The sequence below is a fragment of the Cnephaeus nilssonii genome (assembly GCF_951640355.1).
Source record: "Cnephaeus nilssonii genome assembly, chromosome: 19".
Lineage (NCBI taxonomy): Eukaryota > Metazoa > Chordata > Mammalia > Chiroptera > Vespertilionidae > Cnephaeus > Cnephaeus nilssonii.
The window spans coordinates 22,150,094-22,177,186 of NC_137090.1; the positions used below are offsets into that span (position 1 = coordinate 22,150,094).

General features: G+C 37.5%; 1 protein-coding gene across 11 annotated transcripts in view; it reads right to left on the reverse strand.

Annotated features, from left to right (window-relative positions):
* The window catches only part of BCAS3 (BCAS3 microtubule associated cell migration factor), a 479,435-nt gene that overhangs the window by 275,510 nt on the left and 176,832 nt on the right, over positions 1–27,093 (reverse strand). For 9 of the 11 annotated variants that reach the window (XM_079796989.1, XM_079796987.1, XM_079796983.1 and 6 more), the window contains exons 16-18: positions 21,979–22,129; positions 13,639–13,683; positions 2,646–2,770 (exon numbers count right to left, since the gene is read on the reverse strand). In XM_079796989.1, coding sequence (XP_079653115.1) covers positions 2,646–2,770; positions 13,639–13,683; positions 21,979–22,129 — 321 coding nt within the window. The remainder of the gene's footprint in view (positions 1–2,645; positions 2,771–13,638; positions 13,684–21,978; positions 22,130–27,093) is intronic. The other 2 variants (XM_079796984.1, XM_079796990.1) reach the window with 1 other exon arrangement.

Sequence of the window (27,093 nt, forward strand, 5' to 3'; positions counted from 1 at the left end):
GAGTTGGATCCCTGGCCCCCATGGTAAATGAAGAGGGAATTATACTTTGAAGGAGGTCAGGTGCTGAATATGGAACTAATCAAATGACTTTAGAAGGAGGACACATGTCCTCAGGGCCAGAACAGGTTCAGCCCTCTATCTCGGTTTTACAGTAAACCTAGGAGCACAGAAAACCACTCCTGAATGCTGGGCGGGTCACCTTATCTCTAGGCCAGAGGAATTCATTACAGCTGATTTGAGAAAATGGCTAATGACCAGTCAGTGGGACATAAAGGAGTAGCAAGTTAAAAGGGTAATTAGAACAGAAGGGAGAAGCATTTGAAATCAAGCTACACAGAGGATTTTAACTAGCAACAAAAAGTCATTTCGATAGCATCAGTAAAGCTAAGGAGGTAACAAAAAAATAAAGATGGGATAAGGAAATGGAAGGCCTGCGCTCTGTACTGTGTCCTCTCCCACTCAGGTAAGGAACCTGCTGTGGGGGAGATCCTATTTCCCCGGAGAGGTCACTGACAGGCGATAACCAGGGAAGGGGCTGACGTCTGATTGCCAGCATTAAGCGCAACGGAGAGCCGTTTCGTTTAGCCAAGAACAATACAGCCCTTGGAACTCTTCAAAGCAGTGCCTCACTAATAATAGCAGTGTGACCTACTTCAATAGGACTCAAATGAGGGGGAAAGCTTATTCAAAATGAAATTCGTTGTCCATCAAATGTAGGGATTCTCCTCTACACAGAATCAATCAGCCATCACACAATAAATGGTAATTAATGTAAACATTTTAGGTGTTGATCCTGATAAAAAAAGGGATTTAAAAAACACACAACAACTATATAAATTCGCTCTGGCCAGTGTATCCCAGTAGTTGAAGCTTCAGCCCGCTTCGATTCTGGGTGAAGGGCATGTACCCAGTCAGGGCACGTGCAGGAGGCAACCAATTGATGTCTCTTCTTACATCTCTAACTCTGTATATCTCTATCTCTCTCCCTCCCCGCCTTCCACTCCCCTACCACTCTCTCTAAAAAGCAATGGAAAAAAATATCCTCTGTAAGGGTTGACAATAACAAACAAAAAATTTTAAATAACTATATGAATTCAAAGGAGCAATGGTTACCATAAAAGATGACTTTTATTTCTGAATGGCAGCCTATTATAAACTTTTAGTTTATAATACTAGAGGCTCCGTGCACGAAATTTGTGCATGGAGGGGTATGGGGGGGTGTGTCCCTCAGCCCAGCCTGCACCCTCTCCAATCTGGGACCCCTCCACTGGGATCGGGCCTAAATGGGCAGTCGGACATCCCGCTCACAATCCAGGACTGCTGGCTCCCAACTGCTCGCCTGCCTGCCTATCTGATTGCCCCTAACCGCTTCTGCCTGCCAGCCTGATCACCCCCTAACCACTCCCCTGCCTGCCCAATTGCCCCTAACTGCCCTACCCTGCTGGCGTGGTCCCCCGCAACTGTCCTCCCCTGCTGGCCCAGTCACCCCTAACTGCCCTCCCTTGCCAGCCTGTTCGCCCCTAACTTCCCTCCTCTGTCGGCCTAGTTGCCCCCAACTGCCCTCCCCTGCAGGCCTGATCACCCCTAACTGTCCTCCCCTGCCGGTCCAGTCACCCCTAACTGCCCTCCCTTGCCGGCCCAGTTACCCCTAAACAGCCCTCCCTTGCCAGCCTGGTCACCCCTAACTGCCCTCCCCTGCTGACCTGGTCCCTCCCAACTGCCCTCCCCTGCAGGCCTGGTTTCCCCCAACTGTCCTCCCCTGCAGGCCTGGTTTCCCCCAACTGTCCTCCCCTGCAGGCCTGGTCCCCCACAACTGCCCTACTCTGCCAGCCCGGTCACCCTGAACTGCCCTCCCTTGCAGGCCTGGTCCCTCCCAACTGCACTCCCCTGCTGGCCTGATCCCTCCCAACAGCCGTCCCCTGCTGGCCATCTTGTGGCAGCCATCTTGTGTCCACATGGGGGCAGCCATCTTGTGTGTTGGAGTGATGGTCAATTTGCATATTACCTCTTTATTATATAAGATGGCAAACTTGTTGATTTTTTTTCCCATCACCATTTATGGCCTCTATGCCCTCTTCCATTCTCCACCACCCAACACCCACAATCCACACCGTTCTCTTTTTTGCTCAATCCCTCCACCACCATCCCAACAACACCCCCTCCCCCCACTAGAGCTGTCTGCCTGCTCTCAGATTTAACATAAAAAAAAAAAAAACAATTTCAAACTCTGATACCATCACTTATTAACTAGTGCTTTTAGCTATTTAAACTCACTAATCTCAAGTTCACTTCATCTCTTAAACAGAGATAAGGTTTTCCACTCCACACCTCAGAGTAGGTGTGAAATTAGCTTGTCAAAAATGTAAAAGCTGCATACATTAATGGTATGGAGTTGACAAGCGTTGAGAACACCTGTAAATTGCACCAACAAAGCAAAATAAAAACACTCAGTGGGCTCTGTCTTTAACATCTACAGTGAGAGGACAGCCTTTCTTCTTGAGTAGGCCTGAGCAAATGAGAGGAAACATGCTTACTGAATGGAAAAACTGGTTTCTAAAATATTGGGTTCAAGACTACAAGGAGAAAATTTTCTTCAAGAAACAAATATTACCAAAGGCCCATTTAACCCTCAGTGAGATACCCACCTTTTTCTCTTTTCAGACCAGCGTTATTTGCAAACCACGACCTGGATGTCCCAAACACTGCAGCCACGCAAAATTCTCCGCCCATTGACTTGCTGGGTGAAATTTGTGGAGGTGGTTTAACTTTGCTTAAAAAAATAAAATGATAGTAAAAAAAAAATTACCATGCAGAACTCACAGTCCTTGAGATAATGACATCTTTTCCTTAAAATTCCACCCCTAAGTATTCAACCGCCCCCTCAATGTGGACATGCATTTTGCCTTAATAACTGGTAGTGTGAGGCTGTGTTCTGCAGTAAGAATAAAATTAGTTCAAAGTTCCAGAGCTTTATCAGATCAATAAAAATTAACTCCTTCTTGAAATACGTGCTGGGGAAATCCAAGTCACTTCTTTTCAGATGGGTAACAATTCCTTGGAGATTTCAAAGTGAAGCAACAGAACCACCATAAACATCTCAGGATAATAAAACAGTTTACCTTTTCATTTTGATAGATAAGATTTGGGGGTGGCAATTCAGTTGAATGGAGACAGCATGACTGAAAATAATGAGGTGATACAGAATGAAACCCTGAAAGTGCTCTCAGCCACGGTGTTATAAGGACTTAGACAACATGTGGGTCCATCTAATGATGTAATGCAATTATATTCGCTGATCTTCCAATTTGTTTTTTCTCTGTAGATGTGTGAAAATGATGTGTGTATTTTTGTTCTGTTTTTCGTATGTCTGAGGACACATTAAGTAACTGCTGCTACATCTCAGAACTAGCATTAAAAAGCACGTACTTTCCTATTTGTTTTCCCCAAATCAGCTTTCATACTATCAACTTCTAATACCAACCTTTTCTATTCTTTCAAATCCTTTATTTCCCTTCTCTTTTGATTTGTCAAAGGCTTCCCAAAGCTCATTAGCAATTTGCCAAACACCTTCAATAAGTGATGGTATTATGTTCTCTAATTCATAGACAATAGCCTCCCTGCACACTGGTCATGATCACAGCCTAGTTGGGGCACAGGAATAACAGAGCTCGATGTTCCTGCTTTGCTAGTCAGTCTCCAATGCTGACTAACATTATTTCTACCTTGTTTTGCTCACTGTCCTTTATCTCTTCATCTTTTAATAAAGTATGGCTGGATGTAGAAGGATTGGTTTGGGGCAGTGGTTGGCAAACTCATTAGTCAACAGAGTCAAATATCAACAGTACAATGATTGAAATTTCTTTTGAGAGCCAAATTTTTTAAACTTAAACTTCTTCTAACGCCACTTCTTCAAAATAGACTCGCCCAGGCCGTGCTATTTTGTGGAAGAGCCACACTCAAGGGGCCAAAGAGCCGCATGTGGCTCGCGAGCCGCAGTTTGCTGACCACGGGTTTGGGGAGTCAGGAAGAAACCTGAATCTGAATCCTAATGCTACCACTTATTAGCTCTGTGACTTTGGGTTAAGTTATTTAACCTCTCAGAGCTCAGACTACTAGTATGTAAAAAAATTTAAAAAATGTAAAAGTAATGCCTACCTCATAGGGTTATTTTAAGGATTAATATAATTGTTCTCAAAGTGTGGTCCCTGACTAGTAGTGCCACCTTGGAACTTCATAACATGCAAATATTCATCAGACCTACTGAATCAGAAATCCTGGGCCTAACAATTTGTGGGGTGTTTGTTGTTGTTGTTGTTTTTGAGGAGCCCTCCAGGACATCTGGCACATACTCAGATTTAAGAAACACTGTATTGGGAGAGATCAACCAAAGGACTTGTATGCATGCATGTAAGCCTAACCAATGGACACAGACACCAGGGGGGTGAGGGCATGAGTGGAGGGGTGTGAGGGGCAATGGGAGGATAAGGACACATATGTAATACCTTAATCAATAAAGAAAAAAAATAACAAATAAATAAATAAATAAGAAACACCGTATCGGGTAAAGTGCATAAAGCTCTAAGGGCAGTACTTTCCCTTATCATAATACTCGGCGATGTTAACTCTCTTCTATTTTTCTTTTAATTAGAGATTGCATATGTAATCTCAGTTTCCAGACCCTTATGACACCTGAAAGAGTCTCACACGTTTGACCTCCCGAGCCCTCTGTTTTGACACCTTCCTGGTAGGGAGAGCACAAAGTTTAGATCAGAGGCCATTGTGGTGGGTCGTTTTGGTCCCTCCCTTGCTACCAAATCCAACGTGATGCACCTTCCATATATGAAAAGGTCTCTGCTTTCCACCAATATTTCTTTTCTTTTCTTTTTTTAAATATATTTTATTGATTTTTTTTACAGAGAGAAGGGAGAGGGATAGAGAGTTAGAAACATCGATCAGCTGCCTCCTGCACACTCCCTACTGGGGATGTGCCCGCAACCAAGGTACATGCCCTTGACCGGAATTGAACCTGGGACCCTTGAGTCTGCAGGCCGACGCTCTATCCACTGAGCCAACCAATCAGGGCCCACCAATATTTCTTAAGCACTTGTGTCATTACCCATAAAGATCGAATCCAAGCCTAAAATACGAATGCCAGTCACAGTCAGACTTCCACTGAAGGGAATAAAGATATAGTTTTTTAAAAAGTCTCTGTGAGGAAATGAAGCAGTTTCATAAGTGCGATAACCTTCGCACAACCACAATAAGCTACCCACAGAAAGGAAAGAGTCCACTCCACCTGAACAAGTGTGCGCCTTCCCGGGGAATGGCATCAGAATTGCTCTTTCTGGTGGAGATGCTCTCTGTTGCACTACATTACAAGGTAAACCCTCCCTCAAAGCCTTTATTTCCATCACCGAACTACTATCATTGAGCTGTTAAGTTCCTGTAAGGAGCATCTTTTAAATTCCATTGGTCATTTAACACTTAAGTGTTTGGGGAGGTTGGAAAGGAGGAGGAAAGAGAAAAACACCATTGCAGAATTTTTTGAAAGGTGTTTCTAATTGTGTGACTATGTGATTTTACTAGAATCGCCATCAGGAAACAATAAGATTACAATGTATAAATAAGCTTCACAAGGAACTCAAAGCTCTTTGCAAATTACTGAATGTTACATTTGTTTTGTTTTTAATCATGTGGTAAGCAACAAGATAGAAAACAAGTGCGCATGCCACTTCTTAAGAGAGACTATGGCGGATCTAGAGTATACATCCTAAAAAGACTTTAAAATAGTTGTTGCTGGGCCAGAGAGCGACCTTTATAGCATAATAATAAAGAGTAGAAATATGAGAGGACATCGATTTACTCTTTGGCCATGCAAAAATATATTCCGTATGTTTATTAGTTTACAGTCTAATCAGCCAATATCAGAGGTAAAATCCCTTACATGTCTTTAATGCTGCAAATTACTCAGCTTCTGAACATACAGCTAAAAAGCACCAATACAGCATCATTTTATATAAACTCATTATCTCCTACAGAGAATAAGCAATTATAATAAAAGTATGCATAACATTATGTAGTGATTTTTTTCAGATATATTTTTACTGATTTCAGAGAGGAAGGGAGAGGGAGAGAGAGATAGAAACATCAATGATAAGAGAGAATCATTGATCAGCTGCCTCCTCCTCCACACCACAGGCCGACGATGTATCCACTGAGCCAAACCAGCTAGGTCTGTAGTGATCATTTTTATTCCTAGTTTTCTTTTTCTTCAGATGGTCCCTTAATAAATCATATTAGTAAGAAAGTTTGTGTTCAACAAGTAATAAAAGGAGTTTTCTTCCCTGAAAATAACTTGCTACCTCCTACATGACATAGTGCTGTGTGTTAGGCATAGAGCATATATTACAAACATAATCATAACAAGTTATTTCTACATCAACCTACATTTAGAAGGACTATGGTATTTAAGCAAAATACAAATGTTCACGTGTATATAAGACTTCCAGGAAAATACAAAGGGATAATAATCTAAAGGTTATTATTAATAAAGTATTTTCTGTGTACTATAACCAATGGGAGAAAAATTTAAATTTGACTCAATTTACCCTTCATCCTAAGTTTAAAAAAAAATCCAATACCAGGAATGTTAGGTGAAGCAGAATTGAACTTTTCCGCAATAACCCAGAATCTTTCTATTGCAAACTAACCTTGTTAGCAGAGATATAAAACACTGAAAAATGGCCTTAGCCGGTATGGCTCAGTGGATAGAGCGTCGGCCTGTGGACTGAAAGGTCCCGGGTTAGATTCCGGTAAAGGGCACACACCCAGGTTGCAAGCTCAATCCCCAGTAGGGGGCATGCAGGAGGCAGCCGATCAATAATTCTCTCTCGACAGGAGAAACCAAGATGGCGGCATACATAAACACCTAAACTGCTGCCTCGCACAACAATTTCAAAACTACAACTAAAGGACAAAACGGACATCATCCAGAACCACAGGAAGGCTGGCTGAGTGGAAATTCTACAACTAGAAGAAAAGAGAAAAGCACACTGAGACTCGAGAGGAGCTGCAGGAGGCAGAGGTACCAAGGCGTGCGCACGGAGAGGGCTGGCAACAGAGTACATGGCTGGCTTTCTCAATCGGGAGGGAGACAAAAGCTCCTAACTGCTCTGAACTCCAGTTCTGGGCGAGATTCTGGGGACCCAGACTCTTACGAGGAGACACTGGACTGTCTGACAGCGGGCAAAACTAGAGGGCAGCTTTCTCTCAGAGGTGCTTGCAGCGATTACCGCGGGACACTGAGACCCAGGGGCCTCTTAGGGCAGGGCTGACAGGAAGCCATTGCTGTTTACCCATGCAAGTTGAGCGCAGAGGCTTTTGCATAGGAATGGCCTGGTCCTCTGAAATCTAAACTTACCTAACAAACTGCAGCTGAGTCAGTGAGACCCAGAACATCCAAAAGAAGGCCCAAGGCCCTACAGCACCTTGCATTGCTTCACACGGGGCCTCATCTGGGCACCTCCAAAATCCAAACAAAGAAGAGGAATCTGCAGATATCTCCATAGCTCCTGCTGGGTGGCCTCAGGCAGAGGCTAAATTAGCACCTCCTTGGAGATCCAAGAGGCAGTGTACCCAGGGGTCAGAGTAGGACCATCCATATTATAACTCCTCAGATCCATAAGGGACACACTCAGGGGGCAGACTCAGTGAGCACCAAAGCCCCACTGAAGCAAGTCTTGTCTCATAAGAGTGTCTCCAGCACAGAAGTTCTCCCAGCTTAGACACAGCTGATCCTCCAATTGGCCTGGAGGTCAATTCCTCCCAGTGATACCAACAACAATCAAGGCTTGACTACAATAGGACTGTGCACACAGCCCACAAAGGGGTGCACCAAGAGTGTCCACCTCAGATAACTGGGGAGGCTGAGCCACTGGGCCCTATAGGACACCTCGCACACAAAGCCACTCTATCAACTCAGGGAAGCAGCCAAAATGTGGAGACAAAGAAACAGGTCACAAATGAACGAAATGGAGGAAAGCAAACAACTGGATATAGAGTTCAAAACCACGGTTATAAGGTTTTTCAAGAATTTCCTAGAAAAGGCAGATAAATTTAGCGAGACCCTCGAGGATATGAAAAAGGACCAACTAGAAATTAAGCATACACTGACTGAAATAAAAAATAATATACAGAGATCCAACAGCAGACTAGAGGATCGCAAGAATCAAGTCAAAGATTTGACATACAAAGAAGCAAAAAACACCCAACCGGAAAAGCAAAAAGAAAAAATAATCCAAAAATATGAAGATAGTGTAAGGAGCCTCTGGGACAACTTCAAGCGTACCAACATCAGAATTATGGGGGTACCAGAAGAAGAGAGCGAGCAAGACACTGAAAACCTATTTGAAGAAATAATGACTGAAAATTTCCCCCACCTGGTGAAAGAAATAGACTTACAAGTTCAGGAAGCACACAGAACCCCAAACAAGAGGAATCCAAAGAGGACCACACCAAGACACATCATAATTAAAATGCCAAGGGCAAAAGACAAAGAGAGAATCTTACAAGCAGCAAGAGAAAAACAGGTAGTTACCTACAAGGGAGCACCCATACGATTGTCAGCTGATTTCTCAACAGAAACTATGCAGGCCAGGCAGGAGTGGCAAGAAATATTCAAAGTGATGAATAGCAAGAACCCACAACCAAGATTACTCTACCCAGCAAAGCTATCATTCAGAATTGAAGGTCAGATAAAGAGCTTTACAGATAAGAAAAAGCTAAAGGAGTTCATTACCACCAAACCAGTATTATATGAAATGCTGAAAAGTATTCTTTAAGAAGAGGAAGAAGAAGAAAAAGGTAAAGATAAAAATTATGAACAACAAATACATATCTATCAACAAGTGAATCTAAAAATCAAGTGAATAAAAAAATCTGATGAACAGAATAAACTGGTGAATATAATAGAATCAGGGGCATAGAAAGGGAGTGGACTGACAATTCTCAGGGGGAAAGGGGTGTGGGGGGTGCGGGAAGAGACTGGACAAAAATCATACACCTATGGATGAGGACAGTGGGGAGGGGGTAAGGGCAGAAGGTGGGGTGGGAACTGGGTGGAGGGGAGTTAAGGGGAGAAAAAAGAGAAACATTTGTAATAATCTGAACAATAAAGATTTATTAAAAATGAAAAAAAAATAATTCTCTCATGATTGATGTTTCTCTCTCTCTCCCCCTCTTCTTTCCTTTCTGAAATCAATAAAAATATATTTAAAATAATAAAGCACTGAAAAATGATAAACATGTGAAAGAATTAAAAGTGAAAAGAGCTAGGCTTGTAAACTGTGTTCACCTGTAGATTGGTGGCACAGCCATTTAGGAAAGCATTCCAAAGCTAGCCCTCTTATTTCTGTTTCCCTCTAAGCATCCCCCTTTTTGCTTACATCCCATCACAAAACATTTGCAAGTTTAAAAAGAATAGCTCTGGGTCCTTGGAGGCCTCCTCTCCTCTATTCATTATTTTATTATATTAATAATGTGATATAAAAAATGAAATCCCCATGTATACAGGTGTCCCGAAATTCAATTGTGTTAATTATGGTTATAAATGGGAATGAGACATACTGACAGTGCAGATGGGCTCCTTCCTATTGAGAACGCATGCTCTTTACTCCCCTGAACCCATCATAAATGAACCCATGTTCCAAAAGAAAAAAACAAGTATTTGAGCAAAAATGTAAAAGAAGAATGGAATGACCTCAACTTTCATCATATCAGGCAAAATAAGAATCATATTTACTAAACTTGACGCAAGATAACAACAACATCAAATGTAAAATGAACATACAAAGAAACAAAAGAAATAAGGTGCTAAATTAAAACCCAGGAGTTTAACTTCTTGTTCGTCCCCTTTGAGAGACTTAACCGTCTAGTCATAGAATGAGAGTCATTTTTACTGCCAACAGGAGTTCTGGGGACGTTAACATTACGACATCTTTAAAATTATTTACAAAGACTATTGATGTTACCCATTGGCGTTTACTGTATTATGTAATCCAGTCAGATTAACATATTGAATTTCTCTTGCCTTTTTTTTCCCCTCCAACATTACTGCAAAGAGAAACAAAAACCCAGCAAGACTCTATTGCTATCTGCTTTAAAATTATAGTAAAATGATGGCCATCTGGGTAATTTTACTGGGTCCTACAGAACAGGATATAAGTGATGTATCTGTGGATGGCATGAAAAGCAGCAATGTTGGATGCCTTGTTTAGAAGGACACAGGCATGAAAAGAGCTAGACGGAGATAGAAGCACCATTTCTTTCCTTTTCTAAAACATAAGAGTACAGTCAGTATTTCAGTTTAAATGCTAGACACAACACTGATGTAAGAATTACAAGTGGTATAATGTTTTCGTGTTAAAGAAGCAATTTTCATTGTATGCCTCACTGTGATTAAGCTTTGAAAAAGGGTTTAGAAGTTTTCTCTCACTTTCAACTTTATTTTTCTAAAATAAGAACTAAAAGGTAAACTGAAAGTATTTTATTTTAAATATATTAATAATATATTTAAAATTATTCTATCACAAATTTATCTAAATTTATCTCACAGATTTATCTAAACTTTGCACACAACAGATTCTCTTCATATAAATCTTTCCTTCCAAAAATAAAATTATATTTTTTAATACTCTCAAAAGAACAAGGTAGTTTAAATAAACTATTTATATATAGATCAAATGAATACTCTCAGACAATGCTGACTAAAACTTTAATATAACTTGCTATGTAACATTTAATTCTTCTTTAAAATTAACCTTATATAATACAACAATAGGTTATGTGTAAGGGAGATATTAAAATGGACTACCTCTTCTCCACACTGTTATATATGTATTTTTTCTTTTGATTAGTAATCAAAAAATAGCAGTAGCTTAAACACAATACCACATGCACATTAGGAGTTCAATAAATACTTGTTACTTATTTGTAATATTGAAAGCAAAATTTATTTTTAAAAATTCACAATGGTATTTCTCTTAAAATTACTGTATTAAAAAAGCATATCATATGTGTGATTATTTTACTTTATTTTTTACAGTCATTCAAACTCAAATATCCTAGAGTATACATAATCCTGGGAATGTATAAGTAGCTAATATGTCGAAGATGGCCTACACAGTTAACTTTCCAACAAGTTTATTTTACTATCAAAGGGAAAGACATTATTTCAAACTGACTCATTTGAAACTGCATGCATTTAAACACTTAAACAAGTTTATCAAAGAATGAAAAATATGTAGAAATTGTGACCTATCAAAAGCAAAATCATATTTAAATATAAATGTTGCAACTTGAAAGTACTAACAATTTTGTATAAAATTTATATAACATTTTAAGAGGAACTGTAAAAAATTTCATATTCTTCCACAATACAAATATTATACCCTACAAGTGGAAATACTATAAACATAATTATTTAGCATAATGTTCTATGTCAGAACAGTAAATAAAACATTCTCAAATTGAATGCTAAATACCATGGAAAAAAATAGCGAAAACTGTTAAAACAAAGAAGCTCTTATAAACAACATGGAAGTTGTCAAATTTATATTCATTTTGCTGCCTTAATTTGAGGTTTCATTAAGATCTTAATGGGAAAAACATGCACCACTAGTAAAGGAACGCATTTGAAAGGAGGATCTTGTAGGCTAGCATAAGTGACTAAAAACGAGTTTCTTGTGAGCTAACGATGGCATCAAACAAACCACAAGGCAGTCTTCTAAAAGACAGGCAATGATTTAAAAGTCTACTATATTTCACATATCCCTTTCTTTAATCTGGCTCTTTTAATCTTGTTTCAACCTCAAATCATTTCTGGTTGACAAGTGCTTTTGCTTAAATTTGAGGAGCACATAAGCTGTTGAAGGAATGGACTTTACTTATTTAACATACAACATTTGTTACTACGTCTTTACTTCTATGCTAAAACTTCAATCCTTATTAACATGCTAAAACTCTTTTCTTTGTACTTAGAATTAGACATTTATCTTAAGAGTGAATTTAATCCTAAATTTAGCCTGCAAAGAAATAGTATCATATGCTGAATCTGGCATTTAAAAATCGACTGCTCACTATGAGCTCCTAAGTAAGATTCATGTATCTTATTTGGTTTAGTTTTTTTTGTTTTGTTTGTTTTTTTAAGAAATCTGGTTAACAAAAAGAATAAAGATGGACTTTCCTGGAATTTTTATTCATTTAGGCCCTAAATTTGTTTAGAATCCTTTCACGACCGGTGTCCTAATTTTGATACTACATTTCACAAAGGAAATTTTTATGTTTGCCACTCTATTATTATATGATAATGAAATTTTCAAATGTTTCTATGGCATATGAATAGTGAAATTAGTTTGTGTCTAATTATACTGTACCCTTAAGGTGGTATTTGAGCTTCTTTTTGTCCAACAAGAGAAAAATTATTGGAAGTTTCTTTTCCTAGTATAATGGGCCAGTATAAACAACTCCTAGTAGCAGTTATGAGAACTACATATTATATGTGCAGAACTCTTTTAAGTATTCTGAGTAAATTTATAATATTGATATAACTTACATTGCCCAAAACTTCCTTTTGCCTCATTTACTCTGAAAAGCAGGGGGGGGAAAATCTAAAGTTTTTTCAAAAATGATATTTTTTCTTTGGATAAGAAAGAAAATAATAGTAGCAACACATCATTGAGCACTTTCTTGTTCTAAGCAATTTACATTGTCAGTTCATGTAATCCTCATAATGAACCTATGAGTTAGGTGCTACTGGTAACTCCATTAACAGATAAGGAAAAAAGAAACAGAAAGGTTTTAGAAAACCACCCAAGATCACATAGGTAGCATACGAGCTAAGATTTAAGATCTAGGTAGTCTGATTCCGAAGCCCTGACTTTAATCCATTATGTGAAACACACTATACCAGGTTCTAAATACATTTTACTTCACATCTTTATATTAAAGTACTCCATGTTCATTGTGTCTAACTACAAGACAAACTTGTAGTTTATGCAGTTTTGTAAGAATTTTCCAAAATAAATAAGTTATGATAAGTAGGTGCTATGAGCTCAAAATTATAAATTATTTAGGAGTTTCAATGTGAAACACAAATTTCCTCCTTAAACACCAAAATTATTCAAAACAGAAGTGACTCTTGTTCCTCTGGTACCACATGCAGTTAAAATTTATAGGGTATTTATAGTATACTTTAAATATATTTATATTTCAAAATAAATCAAATATTCCAAATGTTCAGCAGGATGTGTAGGGAGCTTCTGTTACTACAATGCTCAAAGCCTTAAACTGGCGTGTTAGCCTTGTCTTATACACTAGCATTACAAGAGAGAACTCTTCTAATTTCTTTTTCTTTAATACTTAACTGTGATTTAATTCGACTTTTCAAGAAATGAAGTAAACCCAAGAAAACTACTCTTTGAAAGTTTAAATATCAACATTCATGTCCCATCTACAAATTATTCAGTACTTCGGTGCGTCTATCTGTGCTCAGGCCATGCAACTGAAAACAACAGTACAAAACGGTTATTTTCTGAGAGTACAACAAATGAATTAGGCATGCGGGACTGAACTGGGACTCACCATGGAGCTTTTATGGAAAAACACCCCGCTCCAAACAGATAAGGCCTTCGTGGAAAAGGGGGGAAAATGCACAAAAAAAATTAGAGGAAAACTCATTTAACATGAACAAATACATGTATATCATACTGTTACTGAGTATGGTAAATCACTGAAAAAATAGTAATCATTGGTAATTCTGCTGTAGATACTAATGAGCTTGATAGAACCAATAAAAATCACATATAACAAGTCCCTTCGTTTTCATAGGCTTGGAGATTTCAAAATGTTCTATTTCTCCCCCTTTTCTGGAGCAACCCTATAGGGTTCCTAGGTAAAATAAAATAAATTCAGTTCTGAGGCCCTTTTTAAAACAAAGCACAAGTTAAATGGAGTAGTCCGATGGAGAAAAAGAGTGGGATCAGTAGCAACAGATGTAGGGTTGTGTGACACCGAATGTTTAAAACTAGCTAAAGATAACGCAATCCAAATTCTGCAAGCATCGTCTGCAGTTCACAGGTTGCAGCCTCAGAGCCAGAGCAAGGAAGCACATATTTCTAAGCTGCTAATTGATAGCAAGTTGGACTGCATATTGCTGGTCAAAGGAACAAACACTAAATACAAGTAGTAGGATTTATTTTCATTTAGGGTCACATTCCAGGAAACTGGCCATTCTCTGAATAGTGATAGCAAGGGATTAGCTTCTTCTACCTGGCCGCCATTGGGTGAGGCTGGAATCAGGAAACTAAAGCCACAATTGCTTGCTTTAGATACAACTGGGGATACAAAGTCAGACTTCGGGGTTACACATATTTCTTCTTAATACTCTGTTCACAGTATTTGAGACGTGCTATGCACATTTGCACACAAAGAAGTCCGAGTGATCTAATTATACCCGGAACAAAATGTTGCTATGACATCTGACGTTTGAAAGGAAGACATAACAAATTGAGAAGGAAAGCACACTATCAAAACTTGGTTATTTTCTTCTTCAACTTTGGTGCGAGGGACATTTCAAAAATCCTGCTAATTAGTATTAATCTCCCAGTGCACTGAGTATATTTGGCTCCAAACTGAAACTCGAGGATAATGTTTCACAACACTAACTGCCATTCTGAGGACTGCAGCACAGAAGCTAGGAACAAGGCAACAGAGGAGTAAGAGATTCTAAGTAGAAGGAGTGAGATGAAAGAACTGAGCTACTGAAAACAAGAAATAACTTTGCAGATGATGTAGAGCATTTATCTCGTTTATCTTACATTTATCTCACAGGTAATGGTAAGACCATGACCAGAGATAAAGTGCCATCATTCACATTTAAAACAGTGGATTTCAAACTTGTGTGTTTTTTTACTGGGACCCATCAAAATGTATTTTCAGGTGCAAGCTGGTGTGTACATAAAAACATACAAATTGAAACAAGTTAATGAGTGGGTTTTGGTTGTAACCAACTTTACTATTTAGGACTTAGTTATAACAAAGATTAATAAACATTCTAACAGGGCAGGTCTGGGTGGAGCCTGAGACTCTTTTCCTAACAAACTCCTAGGTGATGCCAAAGCTGTGTGTTTGCAGAACTGCATTTTATTGTACTCTATTTCATTAATGAAAAAAAATCAAAATTTCCTTTACTGACTTCATGATCCACTAATTACATCAGACACAAAATACTACTTGCAGCTCGCCCTGCAACTTGACAAACAATAATTTAAATAACTGAGACCACATAAAGATTCCAATCTCTCAATAACATAGAGATGCCATGCAGAAACGATCAGAAAATGCAAGGTTCAATACGTTTCCACATGCCCACAAATACCTCCCAAGTGAAAAGGTTACTGTTGGTTCACAGTACCCGGCTTCCTTTAATTTTCTTCGTGCTGCAGAACACCTGAACTAATCAAATACTTCAAATGCTCCTGTGATCTGGAGCATTTAGGCATGAGTTGCTCTTTAGTGTATATTGTATCGATGCCGGGTACTCTCCCATCTCATTCCAAATACCAGACTATATAGCTCATTCACTGTAAAGAATGTGGTAGTTTTATCATAGTTCTTTATGACTTAAAAGGCTTCACTATGACCCCCAAAACCAACCAAACAAAAATGAAACAAAACCTTAAAGTTTCTACATTTCAAAAGACCAGCTGATGTTCCCCACCTATAAAGGCAGGTTTAGGTGTCCCGTATATATAAACAGGGAACATATTTTTATCCTTCTTCAATCAAGTAAGGATAACACAGCTTAAGGAGAAACCAGAGGGCTGGGGAAACGGGGTGAGAACCTGCCTTAGACTGTACACTTGGCATGTTCCCAATCCATGTTCAACCACTTCTTACCCTACAAACTGGACCTCTGCCACGAACATGTAAGAGAAGAGCCCCAAACCCCAAGGAATTAAGAGTGACTGACGTAATTACTGAATTTGTATGGGTAGTGTCAGCTGTTCTTTTGAAATGTGCCTGCTTCATCTTCCCTCAATAGCAAAAGAATGAAAATATAAAGTCACAAAGGACAAGTCCATGATCCAGCTGTCTTCACCTATGACTTTCTCCTCCCCCTCCCAAATCCCACAGTTGGAATTTTATATGGGGATGATTAGAAGGAAGTAGAGGGCAAGAGTGGGAGTCTATGTTGAATTAAAATTGTCTATATGAATATATGCAACTCAATTTATCAAAGTCAGATATTAAGAATGTGTGTGTTTTTCAAACACTATGAAGATTTAGCAGATTTAACAATCCTGCTATATAAAACCTGTTCTCTTCATCATGAATATGTCCTTTTAAAGCTGAATTCTGATTGACAAACACTAGGGTTGATCAAGAGACTAAATATCAAGACATCTTTATTACAGACTTGTTGATTGGGCCATTGGTTCTCAAAGGGTTTCTTCTGGATATACTTGGAAAACCAGAAGGAACTGTGCATTAATGTTATGTAAGTCTTTAAAATCATGAATTTGTTGAATTCCACATAGCACCACAAAAGCTCTGGTCTTGCTAGCAGAAAACAAGGCCAACTTGTGAGGGTTTTTTAAATGTAAGTAAAAAGGTTGATCTGAAATCCTCTATAACCTGAATCTAGTGCTAAAAACGTATTAGTAAGATTAGGCTCAATCATCTGCCGAGTTAACAAAATCATTGGAGTTTAAGTTCTCTATGAAGACACTTTGAAAGTCCTATTTTATGACTGATCACACCCAATGAGAATTCAGGCACCATCACTTAACAGACTTTAGAATGAGCATATATAAATATTAAACGTACTGAATAGAGAAAAATCAGAAGAAAAGCTACACGACACCATGAGTAAAATTGTAAAGCCATCTTCTCTAACAGTATCTTCTAGGAGCCCTAACGACCCTGCTACATCCAGTGTGCCCCCTGTTAAAGAGCAACTGAAATGGACTCACATGCAAATAAATTAGTCCTTATGTCATTTTCCAGTGTTACTTTTAATTTTTCTTTCATTTTAACTGCTCCCTACTAAAGAGACCTATGGCACTATTGGCTCTCAAATTATTGATCTGTAGGGCAAACTGAAGGTAAACTGTCCAATTTGAGATATATTCAATGAGCAAATTTAAATTATAAACCCAAGATTTTCATTAGAAAAACATTAGATAATATTCCAATTCTGGTAGATGTGGCAGAAAAGAAACTAGAACAGCATAAATAGGTTGTCGAATATCTGTAGGAAGTTATTTCTGACTTTTAATACAGTACATAATATACTTTATCTCCCCCCCCAAAAAAAAAATCCATAGATTTATGGTAAAATGGAACAAACTATGGTGTGGTTTAAGTACTCTACTGATTTAGCACAAAAATTGAAAACTCAAACTGTGGTAAGTATATTGCACATGTAAATATATCCATATGCATTCTAGTGAGAAAAAAATACATTGTCCATAATTTTGTATCTGGAACCAAACATTTATAGCTTAGCTATCAAGAACTAATACCTAGAGCAGACAAGGATGGGAGGTGGATAATTACCATGTGTTACTATACCAAATCTTCCCTATTAATTCTCAGAACTTTGCCTAAGTGATCTGGGGCTCAGGACAAATTGTCTAGACAAGGTAGACCTAATTAGAAAAAGGAATAGGCCTTCTTCTCGGCTTACTATATGCCAATGACATTTATTCACCTTCGCAAGCTCTGATGGCAGATGTGGTCTACAAATTTCAGCTAGAGATAACCAAATACATGGTATTAAATGCTGCCATTTCTAAATAAGCACAATCATCTACATTTCCCAAATGGAAATTGCTCAGCACTGGCCTAGGGCTCAACAATGAGTGAGGCTTGGAAATCAGGTCATGGGATCCAAGGCGTGGTGGGAACGCATACACTGAGAGGCTGAAAGATTGTCATCTATACCCATAAATGTTTATTGTTCAGATGAAGAAACTGACCTAAGACACACAGTTAACAGGTGGCAGAACCAAGAGGAAAAGCCAGGGCTGCAGACTCCTGAGTCCATTTTCCCCACAACAACACCCTGCCTTCGCCCACAGGGTCAGGCCCAAGGTTCCTGATAACCGCCTCAAACTGCTCACAAAAACAGGGAATAGGGGAGGGGAAAAGAGCAGGGAGCGGCTCCATTTAAGGAAAAGGAAACCAAATTATCTTGTGTTTACTTCACTAAAATTGATCAGCTATTTAAGAGCAAGGAAGTTAATTTCATTTCTGTATTTTTTTTATTCCCATGAAATTACTCTGACCTCTTTTTGAAATTAACTCTTCTCTGCTTGTGCCCATAAAGTGATGTGTATATATTAATAATTTTAGATTTAATGCACATAAAATTAAGCATACTGAAAATGATTTACTAAACTTTTACATAGATAGGAAGCATTAAAAATTTTTTACCACTTACACGATTCATTAACTCAACCAAATATCTACAAAACGCTGCTTAGTAAATCCCTACTATAAAAACTTAATACTCCCAAACAAGGAGCAATCCTTTAGCACCTGGTTTCACTTTTAATAGATGTGGAGAACTATTCCTATTTACAAGTGATAAAAACGTGACGGAGGCCTTCAATCTGAGACTGATGAAATGGATTCTGTTTGACTTGAGTGATTGTTGAACCAAATGATTTCTAGCACTTCCTTTGCCTTCATCGGTGTACACTGTAGTGGGGTGAAGCAGCAGCTGTTGCCAAAATAGGCCTCATTTCCTCCAAATGCCGCTTCAAGGTACAGAACATGAAGGTGTAAGTACATCTGTCTTTTGCCATTTTAGTTCTACTGGCCTCATGCATGTCTTGGAGAAAGACAGATGGTCTGTGACACTGCACAGGCATTCAGGGATATATATTTCCAAAAATAAGAGGGCAGATGTGAAACGTGGTAAGTACACGGTTGATCCCCAAAGGTTTGAATTGAAGCTGCCATCTCAATTCGGTTATTTAAATAATAGGATCATAGGCAATCCGTAGAAATCTTTGTGCTAGAAATATAACTTTTTATTTGCTCCATGTCTATGACATGGAACAATTTGTTCTATTGACATGAAACAAATAAATGTTGACCTAACCTAAGGAAGTATATAATTTTACTAGATAAATTATCAGGTATATTAGAAGTAGTCATAGAACTCACATGTCTATAAATGAAAAGTGCTGCGTTCTCTTTCTACATTATCCAAGTCAAATACTTCTTATTAATTTTATTTTTCACATGCTAGGAAAGGCATTTCATAGAAGCAAAGTTAAGAGGAAATTAACCCGGCCAGTGTTGCTCAGTTGGTTGAGCATCGTCCCATGCACCAAGAGGTTGCTGGTTCATCCGTTCCATTCCTGGTTAGAGTACATGCCCGGGCTGCCAACTCAACCCCCAGTTTGGGGCATTCAGGAGGCAGCCAATTGATGTTCCTGTCTCTCTCCCTCTCAATTCCTCTCTCTCTAAAAAATCAATAAAAACATTTAAAAAAAAAAAAAAAGAGTAAATTAGAATTTCCAGAATGAAAAGAGACCTGGAAAATGAAAAGCCCATTTGCTCATCACTCTGCTGACCTTAATGTGGCAATCAAATTTCTCAGTAAGTATAACAAAATTGAATTGGAAATAATGCAAATTAGCTCAGTGCAGTATTGAGAACTGGTCATAGTAAAAAAAAATTTAAATAAAACTAAAATAAAATAGAGCCTTTCAAATCTAATGAGATGAAATATAATAATATAAAATGTCTGGGATTTGTTTCAAATCTCTACATATGTCAAAAATGAAAATTCAGGGAACATATTTTGTTCTTGAAAACAAATATAACTTTTGGTAAGGCAAATACATGTATTTCCATGTAAATGCTAAATGTTTAAGTGATAAAACCACAAATTACATTCTGAAAATTCTATGACCAAATGTTTGGGTGAATTATAGTAAAAGTAAAAATTTTAAACTAAGTACTCATTATAAGAAATATTAATTATTCTCTCTAAATGCTTTCATATAGGACATGCTAATAATTCAAAAACTTGGCATAAATAAAAGGTTTCATAATTGAGATAAAAAGTCTAGTAAATAATAATTATACATGTATATTTAATTCATTAATAAATAATTATTAAATTAACTATAATAAAAGAGAGTCTAATATACATCCTTTAAAAATGTAGGATTTGTAAACAACTTTTTAAAAAGAAAATAATACTAGACTTATCAGGGTGATTATTTCATAAGTTACATAAACATCTAGCTACTATGCTGTACACCTAAAAGTAATATAATATTGAATATCAACTGTAATTAAAAAATATAAACATTTAAAATAAAATAAAAGGAAACAAAATTAATCTAAGTTCATAAAGTATGGTTGCATAGGAAAAGACTAGATAACTCATAGTTTCTCCCTGTCTAAGGACAGAGAGTGAAAAAGAGAGATTTTATTTGTTTTATGGAAAATTATAAATATATACAAAAGTAGGCTCATTTTCTACCCCTCCAACAAGTATTTTTGAATTAAATTCTAACATCATATGATTTCATGCATAGAACTACAGTCACTATAGAGAAAGAAGTTTATTTGAAAGAGAGCTAAGTCTTTGGATTATAAAGTAGCATGCCTATTAAGTTTTAAAAATAACAAACATAAACACTAGAAAAAAATAAAATCAATTTCAAGAACAATAATTTTGAACAGGAAAGACAGTCAAAACCTCCTAAGTAGAATTTGTACAATGCTGATTTTGGACCTACGTTTGCTGTATTTTTTCTTTTTTCCCCCTTCATATGCAACGAACTCAACTTTATTCCTGCATTGAGCAAAAGGATCATTTTATATACAAAAACGACTCTACTAGGGAGAGGGTCAATTTCAGTGTTATGATAAAATCTGGAGCTCAAAGGCCTGGTTCCTGAGAATGAGTAATTCTTCTCACAAAAATGACCTCTGGAAACATTTTACCACCTAGCAAACAATATTAAGACAGCCAAATAATTAACCTAATCCTTTTGTTGGAAAGGCCCTGAAGAATATTTGAAGCCAAGAGAGGGTTTTCTCCTGACTAGATGAATATATAATTTTTAGGCAGTTGTTCCATTTCAAATTAGGTTAAAGTCCAGAATTGCTTATTGATGAAAATAGGTAATTTGCGTATAGACATATATACTTTCTGGTACAAGTGAATTTCAAAGTGATTACACAATTGAATATCTAATGATATCTTAGACGCAGCACTTTATTTTTCAGGAACCAAAAAAAGTGATGATTTCTAGTAGGTAGGAATTGTTTTAATTTTTTAAATAGCTAAAATATGCACAAAGGTATGAATTAAAGTGAATCATCAAGTCTTTGAGGATGTTAACGACCAATCTTGAGTAAAGCCCAAATCTTAGGACTCTGGCTTTTGAAAACTACCCTTTGCTCCACACTGTCCCAGCACTAATGACAATTATAGGTAAATTATACCTCAATATAGATTTTTTTTTAGAGTATTAGAAACATGGTTATCATCTAAAGTTATCATCTTAGTAGGTGTGTCTGTCAAAATTTGGAAGTCATTGTAAGTCCAGATCATGTCTACAAAAGCAAGAAAATGAAACTGTACTTTCAAACAAAGCCACAAGGCAGCAAGTAGAAGACTAAGTAGCTAGATCTGGTTTTTATTAGCGAACACTCGTTTTCACAACTTGTCACTGCTTTGTTTTTTCTCTGAATGTGTGTGCAAGGGTTGTGTGCAAGTATGTTTGTGCCTGTTCTACGCTTTGTACTTAACCTGCTGCCATTAAGTATCATATGGACTGGAAATGAAAAACATAATCAATACTACCCAAACAAAAAGTATGTTTTCTTTTATGCATTCAATCGTCTAGCACAGCTATTAAAAAAGTGTCAAGCCTGAGGCCTTACCCTGTTCGTTTGGTGATGGTCCCCAATGTCATTGGCTGTTTGATTTGTGCAAGAGGCGTCAAGACCATCAAGCTGGGGAGAGGAGAGAGCCGAGGGTTGCCAGGGTTGTTGTTGGCAAAATTATTGTAGGAGTCTTGGCTGTTTAGTTTCCCTACAAAAAATAAAAATAAAGAAAAACATCACCAAGGTAAGTTTCCTTTTCTCATAGGTTTTACACTAACTCCACTCATCACTTAAGAAAGGTATCAAAGGCAGAATTCATTCTAAAAGAATCATGATTATAAAGATGGGAGGGTGGGGGAAAACAAAGAACACTGGTTACACCAAGTGTGACTTACTTAGAAATAGAGACTTTGGGGATAGAGGATACTGAACTGGATAGATGTTAAATGGTTATACCAATAATCAGTATGAAATTTAATCATAATGTTATGGTGTTATAAAGAAATATAGAGTAATTTTTAAGGTATGAGGTGTGATTTTTAAAATATATATAATGATGAAATGAAACAAATGAAAGCAGATGAAACAAAAATCTATAAAGTTTAAATGAAGTTTACCACAATCTTACAAATGTGGCTTTAGGATTTTTTTTCCTGTTTGTTTTTTTTTTTTTAACCAGTGGACTCAAAATATTACCTATAGTATCTATTATTCCAATACTATAGTACATGAAACCTTAAGCAAGGAAGGACCCATGATCTCTTTCATTTTTTCCATTTACCTGGTATCCTAGCCTAATGGCAAGTTTTGAGCTAAATTTTGTTGAGCTGAAGTGTTATGGCAAATTGTACTGCTTTCTTATCATAAATAGAAATCACACATAGTCACTGAAAAGAAAGAGACCAGATTATAAGAAGGAAACATATTATATTCTGGACATTTATTGTTTCTATATTATTTGTTATCACCTTCTTGCAGCCTACAACTACAAAATTCAAGTAAGTTACAAAAGCTCATAGAAATATGGGCATACAATACTAGTATAAAGGCAGAAATTATTTTTACGTTATCAAAGTCCTCTTTTAGATACAGGCATATAGAATTATAAAAGTTAGATCGTTTGCTATTCTGAATTTCCATAATGCTTTGAAATGCTATCATGTTGGGAATTATGTTCCTAAACAACTGATGACTTCCAAAGTAGACACTGCATGAAACCCTGCCCAAGCATGCACAGAACTCAATAAGAAGACACTTTAAATTTCAAAGCTCTTACAACCCCTGTTTAGTCACCTTTTTCTAAGGAGGCATCTCTATAACAATAAATAATGGTTTTTCAGAAGAACTAAAGAGAAGGAAAAAAAAAAGAGAGAGAGAAAGTATATTTAATTCCTTTCTTTCCAAAGATCGTTGGTGGTTTGAGGCCTTTCCTCAATGGCCCATGATACCTAACAATACTTGCTGCTTCCACCTACACCTTGCCGTCATCTGCAAAAACCATCAACCATGATTCTGATAGAGACTGAACTGAATCTGTAGATCAGTTTAGGGAATATTGCCATCTTAACAATATCTAGTCTTTCAAGCCATGAACATGGGATGTCTTTCCATTTGTTTAGGAATTTTTTAATTTCTCTGAATATTTTTTGTAGGTTTCAGGCTATAAGTTTTACACTTCTTTGGTTAAATTTATTCCTATTTTATTCTTTGTGATGCAACTTATAAACAGAACTGTCTTCTTCATTTGCCTTTTCAAATTGTTCATTGCTAGTGTAGAGAAATAGTTAATTTTTGCACCTGAATATTATACGCTATAACCTTGTTTCTTAGCTCTACTGATTTCTTATGGAGTCTTTGGATTTATATATCATGATCATGTCATCCTCAAAGAAAAAAAGAGTTTTACTTCTTCTTTCCAGTCCTTCTACTGCTTCATAGTCCTGGTTAAAACTTCCAGTACAATGCTGAAAAGAAGTGTCGAGCAGACTGATTGACTTTGAGTTCATTTTTGTACATAGAGGGAGGTATGGGTTGAGGTTCATTGTGTTCATTGCCTTGATAATGGATACCCATTTGTCTCATCACCATTTGGTAAAAAGATTATCCTCTCGACACTGAACTGCCTTTTCGCCTTTGTCAAAAATCAATTGCCCAGGTGTTTCATCTTGAAGAATGTTTGCTGGTTTCTGTTCTGAAAGAGCAGCATTTAATACCAGTCTTTGCAGGTAAACACTCATCATGATCTCTGCTACTCAAACTGATCATCACTGAGCCTGGTTGCGAAGAATAATGCAGAAAGGATATTCAAGTAGAATCTGCAGATGTCTTATGATTATTTCTAATATTACATTTCTCATCGTTCATAACCTGGTGGCCATTTATGACAGATACTGGGAGTCACAATAAATTGCCATGATCCAACTAGAATTATCAAGGTGTTTCATTAACAAGGATCAAATTGATGCCTCACAAAAGGAGAAACCAAGGGATATCACCTCAGGATGATCTTAAATTAAACCTAGATGCCTTGGGGCCTTTTTGCCTTTTTAAAAGTCTCTTGAGCATCTTCAAATAAATTCAGGACACAGACACACAATCAATTGCCCAGCCTGATCAATGTGGCTCAGTGGTTCCCAGTCAGGACACATGCCCGGGTTGCAGGCTCAATTACCACTGAAGGGTGTGCAGAAGACAGCCAATCAACGATTCTCTCTCATCATTGATGTTTCTATGTTTCTATCTCTCTCTCTCCCTTTTCCTTCCTCTCTGCCCATATGTATGTGGGTCTATTTCTGGATTCTGTTTCATTGATCCATGTGCCTATCCTTTCATCAATACCTCATTTTCTTGATTACTGTAGTTAGCTACTCTTATAATTCAATGCACATACACAAGTTTTAGAGAGAGTGGAAGAGAGAGGTAAAGACAGAGAGAAATATCGATGTGAGAGAAACACATTGATTGGTTGCCTCCTGTACATGCCCTGACTAAGTCCTGGGCCAGGGAGGAGCTTCAACTGAGGTACGTGCCCTTGACCAGAACCCAACACAGGACCCTTCAGTCTGCAGGCTGACGCTCTATCCACTGAGCCAAACCAGCTAGGGTGAGATCACTGAACTTTATAGATGGGGCTAAGTCGTCTAGAAAAATGAACTGATTTACCAAGAAGCTCCAAATCTGTGGATCAGTTAGCCATGGCTTATCCCTCACTGGCTCACTAGGATAAAGGACAACCTCAGAATAGCATCAAAGGTACTTCAGATTTATCCCTCCCAGCCTGCTACTGTATTGTCAAGCAACACCCAAGTATTTATGGGATTTCACTCTTAGCATCTGTGTTTATGATGTAGCCTCTGAAATCCAGCCCTCACTTGACTTGGCTGAAGAGTCAAGTAAGCCGGGGAGATTTTATGTTCATAAGAATAGAGGCAGTGTCCGTCTTCCACAGCAGTGCCCCTTTTCCTAGGGGTATACATTCCAAGACCCCCCCGTGGATGCCTGAAACCGCAGACAATACCAAACCCTACATACACTGTGTCTTTTCCTATACATACATACCAATGATAAAGCTCAATTTATCAATTAAGCACAGTTAATAAACTGACAATAAAATATAACAATCATAGCCATACGTTGTAATAAAAGTTACATGACAGTGGTCTCTCTCCCAAAATATCTTATTGTACTGCATGCACAGCACAGATATGCTGGGCAAAGTGATTATTCACGTCCCAGGCAGGACGAAGTGGGATAGTGTGAGATTTCAGCACACTGGTCAAAACAGCACACAATATAAAACTTATGAATTCTTTCTAGAATTTTCCATTTAATATTTTGGGACTGCAGTTGACTGCAGGTAAGAGAAGTAACGGAAAGCAAAACTGCAGGTAAGGGGGACTGCTGTATTTTACAGGTATGGCAAGTACTTAGTAAAAGCAGCTTTAAAGGAAGAATAAATGTGTAAATAAAATGGTGAGCAATGACAAGGTTCAGGAAGGCAAACTGAGAGAGAAAGCTAATCTTCCTTCAGGTAGTTTCCGTGAAGAGGTAAAACGTCAGATAGAAAGGGATAAGTCAAGGGAACACTGATAAAAAATGATACAGGTAATGGATGCAGAACACAGAGTTAAGGACTTTGCGGCTAAAAAGAAGATATTGACACGATGAGATACTGTACCAGCAAAGGTTTCATTCTACATTTATTCTTTCACTTCATACTTTTGAGCCTACTGGTATGAGGCCCTGTTCTAGTCCTGAATGAATAAGTCCAAGGGACTCCTAAAGAGTTTGTAACATAATGAGACAGAAAGATTATTTATAAACCAAAAATTTTAAATGGAAGAAAACATGCTAATAAAGATATCTGCAAAAGGTCTAAGAAACAAAAAGGAAGGAGACGTTTTTATTGTTGTTGTGTTAAAGGACAACTTAAAAAGGTGTAGAAATCTTGAGCCTAGAGGAAAAAACTTGTATCATCTTCCCTTTACTTTTCTAATAGGAAATTAGGGGATGAGAGATATGTGGACAGTTATATCAGGAATTAGGAAAATCAGGAAACTAGCTTAGATAAGAAATCTCATTAGCTGATGCATAATGACTTTCATGTTCAAAAAATACTTTAAAACACATCAAATTTAAAAATGAAGTTCATACTCAATAAATCAAATACACAAAAATAGTATAATGATCCTTTCTTCTTATTGCTATTACTCAAAGTCTTTGGCTAAAAATTATTTTGCATTATCTTTTGTGTCAGACTTTCTTTGAAAATGCGGCATATATGTATATATGTGTGTGTGTGTATATATAAATATATATATATATATATATATATATATATATATATATATATATATTCCCACATCCAGGAAGTACAGGAAAATTTAGCCCTGTGAGCTACAGAAAAAGAATTAATTTTGGAGGGAACTCAAAGGACTTCAGAAGATAGCCAGATGCTGGAATCCATGGCCTTCACTTCTCTGCTTAGTCTCATGTTGACTAGGCTGGGAGCCTAGCCTTTGATAACTTTAAGAATAGATCTTCAGACACTCCCTATGGTTATAGCAAAGCTAAATTTCCAAGCCAGAATTTTTCTTTATGTGCTTAAAATAATGAGGTTCCGTAGCATCCCAAGTCTTGCATGTGATGAAGTCTGTCCCTCTGTTTGTTCCT